Source organism: Rhamphochromis longiceps, linkage group LG10 (genome assembly GCF_057381845.1).
Source record: "Rhamphochromis longiceps isolate RC_006_pf linkage group LG10, R_longiceps_female_GT1.1, whole genome shotgun sequence".
In the NCBI taxonomy this organism is placed as follows: domain Eukaryota; kingdom Metazoa; phylum Chordata; class Actinopteri; order Cichliformes; family Cichlidae; genus Rhamphochromis; species Rhamphochromis longiceps.
Window position 1 is genome coordinate 19,685,244 of NC_140566.1, and position 15,175 is coordinate 19,700,418.

A 15,175-nucleotide genomic window follows, 5' to 3' on the forward strand; every position below is an offset into this window, starting at 1 on the left:
GGTCTGCTGTAGCTGTTATTCAGTGGTTTCTCACCTGACTTGGACTCCTTGAAGACAGAGACAACGTGGCGCAGGAAGTTGCTGAGCTGCTCTGTGCTTTTGGAGTTGGGGTTCTTTGGTGTGATGTCCTCATGCACCCACAGTGGCCCAAATGATCTGTGCAATAACAACACAGTACTCCAAGCACTGTATACCCACCACCAGTAGCACCACATAAACGTTACACGAGCAGCTCACACAGTGTGGACTACAGTGAAATTTAAGCGCACGTCACACCCACACGCAGTGTCCACCTCGAGAACAGCACAAAAGATGACCAGAGTTGTGTTTACCTGGTGGAGAGAAACTCAATGAGTTTGTTCGTCTTCTCATCCGTCTCATTGGGCGCATCTTCAAGATCCTCCAGGTCATCGGGTGTTACAAGGGGCAGATTTCCAACACTGCCGGCTGTGCTGCCACCACCCAGGCTAGCAGAGGATGAGTTGGAGGTGGAGCTGAGACCAGAGTCCACCACGGGAGATGCCTGCCACTCCCGCAAAAAGTCTGGTGCGTCTATAGGAATATTATGACATGCTATAGAGAAGTATACTGCTACAGTAATATAATTTCTGGAGTCTTTAATCTGATTTTTGTGTACTACACTGTTTAGTTTCTTAGTTTTCCAATGAAAAGTGGTCCATCAGGTCATATCTTTCTAGTAAATGTCAGAGGACTGTTAAATGCTTGTATACACACTCAATATTTTCTACTTACGTGACTGCTGGTACTCTGTGTGGTAGCTGGACTTGATTGTGAGGGTCTTGTTGTCGCTGATCTCTCTCGTCAGCATCAGTACTGAGGCTATTACCTGGACCCCCAAAAAGAAGTGTTGCTCAGTGAATATGTAAAGCTTTGCAGAACTCAGTAAAGTAAGTTTCAGTCCTACTTCATGTAATAAACTGGCCGAATAATAACAAACATTAAAATGGAAATCTGACCTGAAAGTTGTTGTTGCAGGAGAGCGCAATGAGGAGGTGAAGAAGGAGACGTTTGCTGTGTTCATAGACCTCTGACCTGTAGTGGTCCAGACCTAGAAAACGAAGTACACACCGAGTAAGACAACAACAGCTTTTGTAGTATTACAAAGGCTTGTTGTGCCTCAATTTGTGCAACAGTGAATGAAAAAAGCTAAAAAAAATAAAAATAAAAATCAAATCAAATCAAACATGGATTCCTGGATAACTTCATGCAAAAAGACCAGATGATGCTGAATCTCATGAACTTGAAAGTTAGTATGTAGAATATGCTGAGCGCATAATAATACAGCTGGCATCTGGGTGGGGGTAGGTATGTGTCTACATGCTAGATTGAAAGTGTTTCATTGTGATACTTGAGAACGGCCTGTCCACTTCCACGTCTCTGTGTGATGGCGATAAAACACATCGTCACGCTATGAGCTCAGTGGACGTCACAGAAAATACCTTCAACATCTCAAGGCTATTTTTGTGTGTTTGTTTCGGTGGCAAACACCCTGACACCCGCGCTTTTTGATTTTATCTTGTTTTGGTTCAAGTTCTTTTCGATCTACCACGTGTTTCATTTGCTTTATCAGCGTGAGACTGAGGAATTTTTTATATAACCCATCAAGCACTTCCACATTCTCCAAAATGCATGTAGTACATTCTATGCAGGCGATTTTGGCTTATTTTTCTTCTTACCCCATTTTCCCCAAAATTAATCCATACAGGGTTTAACCGATTCAAGCGTGACATGAGTTCAGTTATGCTTACCTAAGAAGAGGGCATGTAGTAGTAGGGGCAGGTGTAAAGCCCAGTCTTCTCTCACACTGTGGTCTACTACCATCTCGGTCATAAAGATCACTGCAATGTTACACCTGAGGAACACACAAATTTTATGTGAGTACGATAAAATCTTGGCATGTTTGATGGAAACATTTGATGTTTGATGTTTCCTGTAATCTGTGCTAGTGCATGAACTGTACATGGATCATAGATTTCAAAGCTCTCTACAACAGTCTTCATTTTATTTATTTAGAGTATTGATCTCTGAAGTGTCAGGACAGGCAGAGAAGATTAAGTGGGAAAGCTCTTTTAATATGAACTATTTTCCTAGTAGACCCTGAGCAAGCTGGCTTGGCTTCATTCTGTGCTTGAGTTTATCCAAAAATCTGAAAGTAGGCGTAACATGTCTCTGAAACGCTGTCTGGCCCTGCTGATTGTAACATCACTCTTCTAGCTAAGATCCTGTTTTTTCAGAAGTTTACTAAAGGTCATCTGTGTTTGTTCGTGTGCACCTGTGCAGTGGTCCTCTAGGTGTGATAGTTTCTGGAAGGTAGTCAACCAGAGGTGCCCAGCAGCCTCCATTAACAGGCATGGGTAACGGCTGAGGACGGTTGGTCTCGAGAATACTCAGCAGCCATCCAGCGTAAGGTGGAAGTGGGTCATCTATGAGCACAGAAAGATTTGGTTAGTAAAATCTGAAACATATATCCCACCAAAGCAATAATTCTGAATTAAAAGTAGTGCACAATTAACCATTTCACTTAAAAAGCATAAGGACTGATCCTTTGAGAATCCTCAAAGCACAGGCCGAGGAGGGGGAGTGGCAGCAATCTTCCACTCCAGCTTATTAGTTACCACAGACCTGGAGTTTTAAATCAATTGAAAGCTTAACTTTTTGCCTTGTCCACCATAACTGGAAAACTCAATAAAAAGTGGTATTTGTTTTATTGTAGGGACCTTTACCTTTCCTTAATACTGTAGTTGTGATTCAATTTTGTTGCGACTTCATTTTATTGTGTTTGAAAAATACTACCAACTGTAGCGCATACGAGGTTGTCATTTTTACACTTTGTTTTTTGCATGAATGAAACAAAGAGTAAGCTTGAAAGATGGCGTTTGGAGTCAGTGTTCGGTCTGTAGCTGTGTAGTAGATGGTTGATGAATTGGCCTGTGTGACTGGGGCCTTAGCTAGCTGTTTAAATTATAGGAATCATCTAACCTACTTTGACAAGAATGTCAATGGCTGCTATTACAAGGTGCATGACAACACATTTAAAACATTTGCTTTTAGTCTCTGTATCTGGCCAGAAAAAAAAAAATGTGGGCTGAGAAGTTATAGCACAAGAACTGTCAGTAACAATTACCATTAAAGTCTACAGTTAAAATGGTGAAGATTTATCACTGAAAAGTCTACATCCTCAGAGTCTCTCCAAATAACAGCTGTAAGCTGTGAAAACCCCTGGGCTCTGTGTGTGTCAAAGATTGTACTTTATTCCTCATGAGAACCAAGTCAGGGCTTACTTTTTTCATCCTCATAGGAGCCTCCGGAGCTGTTGCTGTAACGAGACTCCAGTCTGTTGTGAGCCCTCGCCCGGCTGTGAAAAATCCACCACATTTAAAGTCAAACTCAGCATTTCCAGATTTGATTGACAATATCCTCATGGTATTATCATCGCTACATACAGTAACTGATACGATGCTGACATTTTTTAGCTATCTTTATGACAGCCTCTTGAGAGACTGTCTCACCCAAATAAAACACTGTATCACCATGACAACCCATGCTGCAGCTATAAGTATATAAGGTATAAAAAATGACTTACCGTTCTTCACTCTCTCTGACCATCTTGGTCTCATCTGTCTCTGGCAGGTTTTCCTGACCAGCCACTACGGTGTTACTACTGGAGGTGGTGCCTACACATTTAACAGAAACACAGCAGAGTCATCCATCTGTCACATGAAAAAAGCTGTCAAGTTCAAACCAGGGGTAAGTGTTGAGATGAAAATCTAATTTGACTCCACAGACTGTGACAGGAACACATCCCCTCACCTGTCTGGGATGTGGAGGCTTTGTTGCTGGCAGCAAAGCGATAAAATGGAGGATTATCACAGTGCAAAACCACAGGGTTGACAGGGTCGGTCTGCTGCAGCTCAAACAGGAGCTCCTCCATAGTCTGGATGGTGTTATTGCGACACATGTAAATCACCACCTTCTTAATCTACAACAGATGAGCAAGCATTAGTTAGAAATTCTGGGTTATTTGCATTACTTCTGCATATTTGTTATGATATCTTTGTGAGGATTACTGCATTTAACTAAAAAATGCTCTTACATAAGGCAGTAATGTGGTGTCACTGCTAACACCACACAGGCTGATGAGGAACTGCAGGGTGACTCGCAAGTTGTTGCTCCACCTCTCGTTCGACACTAGAGCGTTCCAGGCATTCTCAATCTCTGGTCCGGGAACCTCATCTCCATACTGTAAAGAGAAAAAAATCTAATTAGAAAGCTAGAGGTGCGTTTGGGAGTTTTCACAAGTAAGAATTAACTCGGCTTCCCACCTTAGCAGTCATGAACATGAGGTTGTTGAGCACCAATGATGTTGCCTGCAAGGAGCCCCAGCCGCTGCCTCTCAGGCTGGGGGATGCACTCAGGCCCCGAGCCTGACCTCGAGGTTCTTCCTCTGGTGTGCAGGGACTTGAAGCAGGAGGTAAGAGACCTGTGTCCACTAGCTCAATGTTACTAAGCCAGGGTAGCAGGTAGGATAGCATGATCTGTCTGCCATTAGGATGGGTGGTTGGGAAACGTTGGCTCACCTCTGCAAATACCAGGAGAATTCACTTATTCATTTTTTTTTTAACTTATGCTGCTTCCTTATTAACTTCTCTTCCACATTAAAGTGTAAGGAGATACCTTTTTCTAAAAATGCATATAGATATATTAGTTAGTTTATATTTAACTGTTCTTTTTTGTTGCATTTGTACCATTTGGAAGAATTCCACAGAAGAACAGATGAGAAGAATTTACCTGAGAAAAGAGGCAGCGTGAGCTCTGGGTACATGCTGGCAAGCTGGATGGAGAGCTGCGCAAGGCTGACACTGTACAGAGGAGGGAGGGGGCCGTGCGTCCCATACAAAATATTACCAGGCTTCTGCTCCACCATCCGCTTGGAGTATGCACACAGCTTAGATTCCAGCACCTGCAGGAAACATTTATTTTTAAATCTTTGCCAGGTTTTGGCTTTATGACTTTGTTTAATATGTGCCATGAAAGTGAGCATACCTGCATCAGCTGCATGGAGATTTCATATATTTCCCTGCTGGTGTCTGAGGCTTTGAACAGCACGAGGTTGAGCAAAGTCACAAGGTCACATGGATAATTCCTGGCATAATAAATAGAAAGAGCTATTGGTTACTGTAAGAACTCAACCAATGAGTATTAACAAGCAAGCGGGCATCGTGGTAAATAAAGTAAGCTTTATATCTACATCTGTTCCCTGATGGTAAAAACATCAGGAGTTCAGATTAGAACCAGGGTGTGATTCCCGACCTGTTACCGCACACTGTGGCGATGGCCTTGAAGCAGCCAGATGCAAGCTGGTAAGACCCGGTGAAGCAGCGGTCCACGGCCCAGTTGAACAGGTTGATCTGATCTGGATTCAGTTCTAAAAGCAGAATGACCACCTCACACCCCAGACGATGCACCTAAAGGACGACATGTTATTCTGTTGTGGTGCATGTATTAAAAACTGATTTGTAACTTCTTAGATTAAACTAAAATGCCAAAATACATGTCATAGAGAGCTAACTGTACAACAAGTTAAACCAAGAAATCCTTGAGTCCACCTACCCGTAAGTCATGACAGGCCAAGATGTTGTCAAGCCATTTGTAGAGATAACCATCAGTAGAGAGACCCACGTTGTCAAAAACTGGACCACAGCACAGAACTGCTGACATGGCCTGGGAGACAAAAGCAAAGCAATGCTTATATTTCTGTAAAATATCCTGAATTACTGCAAAAAGAAGTTTGGTGATTTGGGACCTGCTTACCTTGAGAGCACTATACTGGTAGCGAGTGATCTGGTGGTTGCGGTCACTGTACCGGTCAAGAGGCGTAAACATAACACTGAAGGGCCCGGCCCACTGGCTGAAGAGAATGAAGAGATGGTGCCTCAGAGACTGCTGAGGGAAGAGGAAGCGCCTGTGGTGGACTGCACAGACGTGAGAGAAAGAAAGAGAGACACTGAGGGTGAGAACAAGAGACAAAATGACTCCGAAAAGGCCAGTATGTTGCCTGATACTGAAAAATGGACGTGTAGTAGTCAAACTAGAAAATTACTATAAAATTAAAAGGGTAAGAAGTAAAATAATAATCTTACCAGGCACACACTGGATGAGATTGGCTACCATCCCACTGAAATGAGCTCGTATGTCTTTGAGCACGTCCAGTTCTTTCTCATTCTCAGCCTCTAGAAGCATCCGGGTTAAGTCCACGTACTCGAGGAATAAAGCACCCAAGGCCAGGGAATCACGCTCCAGAGCTCCATTAGTGCTACAGGAAAACAAGGAGGAAAATATGACCTTGGTAAACTAAACGAGACTAGAGTTACAGACAGGAGGAGATGAGAGATGAATATAGTCTAACTTTTTGTGTGCATAAGGATCAAAGCCCAGTAAACAAAACGAGATGACAGTGCATGATACATATATGTGCTACCTGTCACTGATGACTCCTGCGTTAGCCAGTAGTTCAAATATCCTCAGCAGCTGCAGCCTGAGAAGATCCCTCCTCTCTCTACGCTTCTTGTTCTGGAAGCACAGACAGGTTGTTAGTTTCCTGCCACAAAGCAGATCCAGGATGTCAAAGTCATTTTACTTCCTGGGCCACAATCCACCAACTCTGACCTTAAGTAGGTCAGACCAGTGAATCTCCCCTTTTTGTCAGTGTAAAAAACTTGAACTACACACTGAATCCCTCAGATATCTTCAGCTAAGAAAAAAGAAGTGCAGTATTTCTGTTTTTCTACAGGATAATGGAATACTGCTGTAGTAAATGGAAGAAATTAGCAATTAACTCTTTCTTTCTATTGTAGATTTTGGACAAAATTGAACTTTTCTGTCATTTAAATGTTCATCTATTACTCCTTTACTTTGGTGTAGTATATATGGCCATGGTCATTTGTCAGTAGGAAAAGCTTTAAAATGTTAAGGAAAAAAAATTACAGTGAAAGTCCAAAATCGAGATTAACCTCCTAGGACCCGGGGTCCACATATGTGGACATCACATTTTGGGTTATTTAGACCAAAATACTCAGTTTTGCTTTACAAGGGCCTGATATCCACTTACAAGGACATTATACTGTTACTGTTCTATTGAAATTTTAAATGAATATCCTTATATGTGGCTCTCATTTGTCTTAGAAACAAAAATTAGGTAAAACAAAATCTGGTAATTCTTTGTTTTTACATTCATCATGTCCCAATCAGCCCAAAGCATCAGTACAACATGCAGTACTTCTGATTATAGTGGACTGTGGACAAAACCTATATTCCATTTTCATAAACAAAACATTATTAATCTATGGAAAACATCAGCTACAACCCTGATTTTATAGTAATCTAGTTTTATACTTAATCTAGAAAATATTCTCAATTTTGCACAGTCAGTTTTCTCTCACAACCTCGGTGTGTGTTTTACCTCAGGCCTACGTTCCAGTGCTTCTTTCATCAACGGATGGAGTTCTTCGACAAGCTCCCTGTTTGAGGGAGAAAAAAAATCAATCAATCAATGACCTGATTGCCAAAATGCTAAATGAGATATCCTCCCCTGTATATAAATAGTTATTATTCATGGGAACAATGAAGATGTGTGACATAAATCTATGCAGTGCAACCCAAATGTCATGTTCCCTAAAACCACTAATCCTCAGACGCCGTAATGACGGAACAAATTTGTCTGGGCAGACCTTAATCTTTTTAATAACAATGAGAGCCTTTTCAGAAAATACTCTAGGTTAAAAATAGCTGATCTCCTTTAGAATGAAAATGCCATCCTGTCACAATGGAACCTCTGTGCTTTGAAAAAATGTGATATGTCTCTGCCCCTCCAAGAATTTCTCTTCTACATCACTGACTCATTTTCTTCTCTCAGTGTCAGGTATGCAGCTCATAAACAGACAGGTGAGAGTAGGTAAGATAAAACCCACTGAAGAATCGTGTCTTTCTCATGGAAGAGATTCAGATCAAATCTGGCATATCATCTACTTAGAACTGTATTTGTTCTGTCTATTCAGCCTTTTTCAGTTCATTCTCTGCCAAAGGCAAGAATAACATTAGCACTGAAACCAAGGCTAACATCATCAAAGCAGGATTTGTGTTTTATTACTGTTGTGTAGGTTATTATTCCAGTACCTGAAGACCAGAGCATTTGTGCATCCGAATCCCAGCACTAGGGACTCTGTGATTTCCAGACTCTCAGCTCTCATCAGTGGGACGAGCTGCTTTAAAAGCCAGGCCACAGAGGGCGTGCCTATAACCTATGAAACGTAAATAAATAAGTAAAACACACGCACACAGAGATCAATCTTTACATTTTAAAATATCACACTTTAAGTCCATTTTGCTCTTTGTTTCCAGATCCAATCATTTAAGCTTTTCATTAGTTGGAAATCAATAAATAATAAGATAAGATAGAACTTTATTAATCCCTCGGGTGGGTTCCTCTGGGAAATTCGATTTCCAAAAAGCACAGCACCGACAGAAGTTACAGAATATTATATACACACACACACACACACACACACACACACACACACACACACACACACACACACACACACACACACACACACACACACACACACACACACATATATAAATACAGAGACAAATATAAATAAAATATATGAAGGGGATAAATAGAATAAATAGGAATAAAAAAAAAATTGTGCACATTTCTAAACTCTACGTCTCTGCTATCAACTGAAGGACAAATGCGCACCTTGTTGTCGTAGGTGACGCTGCCATCAGGTGTGGTGGCAGTGATCTCAGGTGTAGACGCTCTGAGATGGCCAGGTGACATGATGCTTGGCTTAGCCACTCCGAGACAGAGGATTAGGTAATTGCGCCACAGTGAGATGTAGCTGTCGCTGGCGCCTGCCGTGCTCGTCTTCTTAGCGTTCACTGGGCTGCTGCATGAAGACAGGTGAAAATGCATTAGTTTAATCTTTCATACACAAGTTGCTATCATTGCATGTCATTTTATTTAGAGTGAAATCCTTAAAGTGTAATGTAATAAATGTGAATTCATGTACTTGGGATCAACCAGAGGCAGCAGCAGCTGTAGCCGTGTGAAAACGTAGGGCCAGGCGTATCCTAGAGCAACGGGGCAGTGCTTAGGCAGATGCTCTTGCCGCAAAAAGATGTGCAAACAGAGCACCCATGGGTCCTTCACACACTGGGCAAAAATCCAGACATGGCTGGGGCTCTTCACGTCGTACGAACTGCTCACCAGTCGAGCCGTCCACTCCACTAGCCACTGGAGGTCAACGTGGTGGCTGAGAGGCAAGGTGGACTGAGAGAGGCAACAGGAGCAAATAAGTCATTTGTAAAATCACTTATCACATCGATACACTTTTGTTACTGATCACTCTCACATTCTAAGCACAAATATACATACTGAGTCAGAAACAGCCACGTGAACAAAGCTGTCCATTACAGCAGGGCTCAGCTGGTCCATGACCTCTATCATGGGTTTGTCATCGTCCTTTAGGGAAAGACATTTATAGAATCAGCTATTTTTATAACAGCGTCACACAATGCATGTCTAATCACAGCAAGTCAGATGGCTCTCCTTCAATCCTATTTCCATACCCTTTCTCCCTCTTTAATCACAGTTTGTCACAAGATTGCTGTTGCATTTGTTACCGAACTGTTTTTGTATTTTTCTTCACTGCTTTGTTACCGTCTATAAAGTGAGACAAGCTGGTGAGCTGGTAGGAGAAGATGTGAGTTTTCTGTGCTTTACCTCAGCATGTCCCAGTGCCGTGAAGAGACAGCGTATTTCTCTTAACACGCCGACTGCCAGCTTCCTTGTGCTGATCTGACACGAACAGAGGAGCAGCAGAGCAAGGCCCTCCACCGCATGGAGTACTGAACAATGAGGGCTTCGCTCTGGCAGTCTAGGGCTGGCCTGATGGAAAGTTAGGAGGGTTAGTAAAAAGTAATTAAGCATGCATTTTCAGACCGACAAACCCAGAAGACCTCAACAACCTTTCAAGCTCAGTGGCTTCTCTAAATGTTTTTAATATAATTTTAAATACACTGAACATCATGTCTCCTAAAGGAAAGGAAATAGTTGGCTTAAGTGTGACTGTCATAATGATAAAGTACTCTATACAAACCTCAACTCCCCCTCGCATCTTCCCCTGGAGCTGCAGAGCTAACCTCCACTGTGTGAGCAGCTGGAGAAGAAGCTTGACGGATGCATCCTGCAGACACTGATGGGTGTCTTGGACCTGGAAGTATTTAGCATACGACACTCCTGTTGTGAAGTGAACCCCCTTCGGTCATAACTGGTAACAATGTTTTATGGCTAACACTTTGAAATTATGAATAAGCATATAATAAAGAGGTCCTATTGTAAGAAGCTACTATGATGGTTCTAAATGTTCACCTTTCAGTTTAAGGACCACATCACTCTGTGAGAATCTAAATTAGTTCTGGGGAAATGTTTCTAATATGTCACTATGTAGGTAGTATGATTTTAACACTTTAGAAGAGCAGCATGAAAACATCCGAAGGTTGTGCTATACCTCACGTAAAAGGAAATGTGTGTAACCAAAAAGGACGTCTTCCCTCCAGTCTGAGAAATCAAGTAACAGGCTCTGCAGGGAATTCTGGGAAATAAGACGAAGCTCATCGTCCATGTGCACTGTGAGTCTGAGGGACAGACAGACAAAAAATAAGCAAGATTTGTGTTACAAAGCTTGTATTTCACCAAAATTAAACTAAAATTGCAACTGAGTGAAAAGAAATTTGAATCAAAAAAAAGGATAAAACAATAATAAAAATATAAGGAAGCAGGAAATCTGGTTAGTTTTTGTGTATTGTTTGCACTGAATGCCTGTTGTGAAATTCCTACATGTTTCCCCTGAAAATATGCAACCACATTAAGACAAAAAAGCCTTAAAGTAACACAGAAACTAAAAAAACTAAACTGAAACCAAGAACTTGTACTGATATAGTTTGACTTATAATTTAATGTATTCTATTCTTTTAATGATTCAGTTTTTTATTGTATTTGTGAGGAACTTGAGCTAGACCTGAAACTTACCTTGATAGCAAGTCTATGAGCTCAGGCTTGGACATGCCATCAGGAAGGATACGAGGAATGGCAGCCACACATGTCCTGAACAGGTCGATTTTAGGCTTCCTTTCACCACTAAAGATGGAAAACGGAGGAGTACATTGGACACTTATTTTCGATCACGTTTGCAAAATTTCAAACGGAATGAAACTCCACTTTGCAGTTACATACGTGATCATATCCTCTGGCTCTTTGTTGAGCATCTGGACGCTTGTGAGCATCATGCAACGACCCACCTCCTTATCCAAGTGCCTCAGGATGTTGTCCAGAGCTTTTCGCACCTGGGAGTAGTACAAGGACATGCCTGTGGGGAACCAGACAGAAACAGAGACGATGAAGGGGGAGACATTCAAATTACAGCAGCCTCCAGACACCCACACAGACCTATTAGCTTGGCTTCCTCTTCAGTGAGTGTCTTGCTGAGATATGTTTTCTTCTTCTTCAGAGAGTTTCCAGAGGGCAGAGTGGCTCCTGTGTTGGGCATAGGAGGCTCTCCATCCTTCTGTTGGAGAGCATCTGCTATCACCAGGAACGCCCGCAGACCAATGTTCATACGCTGGAAGACAGATACAGCGCCAGTTTTTATGCCAGTTTTTCAAGAGCAATGGAAGATATAAAGCAGAATTCAATGTAGATCAACATTATTACATTGTTTCCCAGTAAGACACAGATCCTGCAGTGAATGTAGCTGAGCGGGATCTATTTATATAACTGTTGATATACTGTCAAAAAGCCTCACTGTGACTGTAAACATCCTTAAACTGTGCAAAGCATACTGCACTGTCAGATTACACCAATCGATAGTTTAGCACATAATGTCCAACACAGGATACGCTCACTGCCAAGTCCATCTCTCCTAACTATTATTAGGTAAAGTGAATATCCTCCGTTTCAGGCTAATTACGTTGAAGCTTCCAGCAGACCACATACTGTTCTTTACATTCCTTTGATAGAAATCAAAGTTGGAATGCTTAGATCTATAAAATGTCCCGGGGAGATCCACTGTTGATCTTTGTGCAACTGAATGCCTGTGTCCGCTCCTTTTTACCTCTGGGTTGAGACTGAAGGCTTTGGCAGGCTTCCCAACACTCAGCAGGTCAAATATGATCTCCTTCATAGCAAAATCGAGTCTCTCCTGAAGAAAGGACAAACATGCTGGAGTTACAGGATTTTAGAGGCAACATGGTGTGAGGCAGCAGGTGTATCTGCTGTCAGCAGTGGGACATTTTAATAAAAACTATTTATAAAAAAAAAAATCAAAGAAAAACAACAAACAAAACAGGACACTGAAGGTCTTATTTATACTTCTTATTTTGTCGGAGTCACAGAAACTCATGTCATGTAGCAACTGGGGTTTTACACGGTTGCTACATGACAGCAGCAAATGCAAGAGCAAAGAGTGCGCTGCACTTAAACAGCATTAGAGCAGGTTTCAAAACCCTCTGCCGCTAATTCAGACATCAGATAGAATGTAATCAATTTTGATAATGGATTCTAGTGAAATGTAAAAAAACATCTCATGTCCTACATTGTTGGTCAGCCTCTACTTTTCATTACTGTTTAGCTTTTGAGTAGTTACTGGAACCGTGTCAGCTCAGAATTTTGGATTAATCATTGCATTGGTCTGTTTTTCAGTAACAGTACAGAAAAAAACACTATGCTATGCACACAAATGTGACTTTATTTCTCTGAGCAAGAACAACACTTTATGTGGTTTGGTCACTCATGCCATTTATCAAGGTATTCATTTTTTACAGATAATGAAGGTTATAATCTTGGTTGTTTCTGTGTTTTATTTTTTTCCTCTTTGACTATATTTAACTGGTTTATGGATTTTTATGTGTGTGTGCTATTAATTTATGCAACTTATGAGCGTACCACTTTTCTTCTTGTCCCCGGACACTCTTGAAAAAGAGATTTTTAATCTTAAGAGTTTATTTTTTTCATGGTTAAATAATAATAATAATAATAATAATACCTGGGCAATAAACTGGATAATCTTGACAAAAATATTCAGAGGCATGTCTCTGGGCACGACGCTACGACTCCCTTTGGGGAAGAGAGTGGTGGTGATGGACGTCAGGCGACTGAGGGACAAAGAGATGTAAATAATCTTAGCATTGTAATTCCTGATGCATTTGACTATATTTACAAGTGTACCATGTTTAAGGGAAATTCCACTAAATAACTTAATCATACAAGTTATGGCACAATTTTAAAAAAAAGAAGAAGAAGATTATTTCTGGAAAGATAACTAATGATTGCTTAACATGATGACACCGAGCTTCCGATTACATCTTACATGCTATTTTATAGAAAAGTAACAGATGTAGCATTACCTTTGTGTAGCAGTGTTGCTTTCACACTTTATCCGGATCATGTACACCCACAGCAGGCGGTAGAGTGATTCCAGAGCCACTCGTGCCATCTTGGGGTCTTTATTCTGCATTCACACGCATGCAGACAAAAAAACAATTAGACTTAAAACAGGTAGAGTTTGTTACACATTGGTAACAGAAATGTTTTCTCTCAAAACAAACCCTAAGGGGCATTTCTTTCTGTTATTGTACAGGCACAGTATAAATTGTTGCTGTGTGCCCAACATACACTGGATTCTAAAGATTTAAAGTGTAATCATAAACTTTACGAGGCTTTATGAGCCCCGGTCAGTCAGTCTCTAAGCTGCAGTGCTTCACTTGAAGCAATAAACACTGACGGGTGATTTTAAAGCTGAAGGGCTAGCGGGTAGAGCAAATATTTTGTAGTGTTTTGTGCATGTACAGTTCACTTTTCACACATAATTTATTTTTATGAGTATACTGTTTTGGGAAACAAACAGCCCTTTCTACAGTAATTTGTGGATTTGCATCGTACAGACGAAGCAGCTGACCTTGAGGTTCGAGAGGCAGTTGTTGAGAAAAATGTGCCAGCGGCTGAGGAAGAACTGCTTCTGACTGACACACAGCAGGCAGGTCACCAGAGGATACAGGGCCTGGTGCAGGGAGGGAAGACAGATGGGAGAAAATTAAATGAGGCGCATGACAAATTTGGGAGGGATGAACCGACCTGTCAGCCAAACATTGATGTTGATAAACAGCACTTCTCTGATTTGTTACAATTTTACTCTGGATGAAAGCTCAAAGGTAGTGCGATGATGGCACATCAATTCCAATTCCATCACTCATTCTTTCTCCCCAACTACACAAGAGACAGAGACAGTCTGACTAGCTGCAAACTTTAACCCAGGTATTGAAATCCATCTTTGTCCTTTAAAAACAAAAATGTATATCAAACCATCAACAGTGTGAGTTTTCAGAAGTGACTCATATTTACGGATTTTTAACAGAAATTTCATGTCCAGCAGGCTCAGACCTGACATCTCCTCTACACAGTCATTCGTAAAGGTTATGTAAGTCAGAATGCAGATCATTCTTTAAAACAAATTCTTTGCTAATGATCAGCGCGGGTCGAGAGAGGCGTCGCGACTGGTTTTGGAACCTCTAACCTTGAGAAGCGCACCTGTCACTCCTTATCAAAGTGAGCACTCTTTATCTGATTCTCGCCCATTTCTTTCTTTCACTCAGACACCCAGAATGCAAATGAATAACAATTATGGAAAAGCACCACATTGCTATCATTCCTGTCATGTTTGTCAATTATGATCTCCCTGACATGGCAGATGACTGCTTGTTAGTGTGCATGCCTCTGTGTAATTCACTTGGAAAAAGTGAACCCCCCCCCCAAACAAGAACTTTTGTTTGGAGAGAGGTGTGTCAGGTCTTGGCTGCATATGGGTGGCTTGGAGTATGCAGAGAATCTGCAAAAATAATGCAGCACAGCGGCCTGATGGCATGTCTTGTTATCAAATGTGCCCGTCAAATAACCGCAGGACACATCCCAAAGGTGGGGCTACATCTTAGAGAATGCACCACCTCAGCGAGCGTTGTCATGCATCTAAGAAATTTCTGAGAAGTTGTGTCTATATTTTAAGGAAGTTATAGCACTGAAAATCACATACAGTTCAGT

At 41.4% G+C, this 15,175-nt stretch overlaps 1 protein-coding gene across 7 annotated transcripts in view; it reads right to left on the reverse strand.

Moving 5' to 3' along the window:
* The window catches only part of fryb (furry homolog b (Drosophila)), a 53,463-nt gene that overhangs the window by 13,321 nt on the left and 24,967 nt on the right, over positions 1–15,175 (reverse strand). For 5 of the 7 annotated variants that reach the window (XM_085420800.1, XM_085420796.1, XM_085420797.1 and 2 more), the window contains exons 11-43: positions 14,040–14,141; positions 13,489–13,592; positions 13,128–13,236; positions 12,198–12,284; positions 11,534–11,705; positions 11,321–11,453; positions 11,117–11,224; positions 10,596–10,722; positions 10,185–10,298; positions 9,809–9,973; positions 9,461–9,547; positions 9,096–9,355; positions 8,783–8,972; positions 8,194–8,318; positions 7,481–7,538; positions 6,500–6,591; positions 6,162–6,334; positions 5,833–5,993; positions 5,632–5,742; positions 5,332–5,486; positions 5,065–5,164; positions 4,810–4,981; positions 4,344–4,600; positions 4,115–4,261; positions 3,832–4,000; positions 3,605–3,695; positions 3,303–3,376; positions 2,294–2,444; positions 1,770–1,873; positions 978–1,069; positions 754–847; positions 333–552; positions 35–186 (exon numbers count right to left, since the gene is read on the reverse strand). In XM_085420800.1, coding sequence (XP_085276926.1) covers positions 35–186; positions 333–552; positions 754–847; positions 978–1,069; positions 1,770–1,873; positions 2,294–2,444; positions 3,303–3,376; positions 3,605–3,695; positions 3,832–4,000; positions 4,115–4,261; positions 4,344–4,600; positions 4,810–4,981; positions 5,065–5,164; positions 5,332–5,486; positions 5,632–5,742; positions 5,833–5,993; positions 6,162–6,334; positions 6,500–6,591; positions 7,481–7,538; positions 8,194–8,318; positions 8,783–8,972; positions 9,096–9,355; positions 9,461–9,547; positions 9,809–9,973; positions 10,185–10,298; positions 10,596–10,722; positions 11,117–11,224; positions 11,321–11,453; positions 11,534–11,705; positions 12,198–12,284; positions 13,128–13,236; positions 13,489–13,592; positions 14,040–14,141 — 4,456 coding nt within the window. The remainder of the gene's footprint in view (positions 1–34; positions 187–332; positions 553–753; positions 848–977; positions 1,070–1,769; positions 1,874–2,293; positions 2,445–3,302; positions 3,377–3,604; positions 3,696–3,831; positions 4,001–4,114; positions 4,262–4,343; positions 4,601–4,809; positions 4,982–5,064; positions 5,165–5,331; positions 5,487–5,631; positions 5,743–5,832; positions 5,994–6,161; positions 6,335–6,499; positions 6,592–7,480; positions 7,539–8,193; positions 8,319–8,782; positions 8,973–9,095; positions 9,356–9,460; positions 9,548–9,808; positions 9,974–10,184; positions 10,299–10,595; positions 10,723–11,116; positions 11,225–11,320; positions 11,454–11,533; positions 11,706–12,197; positions 12,285–13,127; positions 13,237–13,488; positions 13,593–14,039; positions 14,142–15,175) is intronic. The other 2 variants (XM_085420798.1, XM_085420802.1) reach the window with 1 other exon arrangement.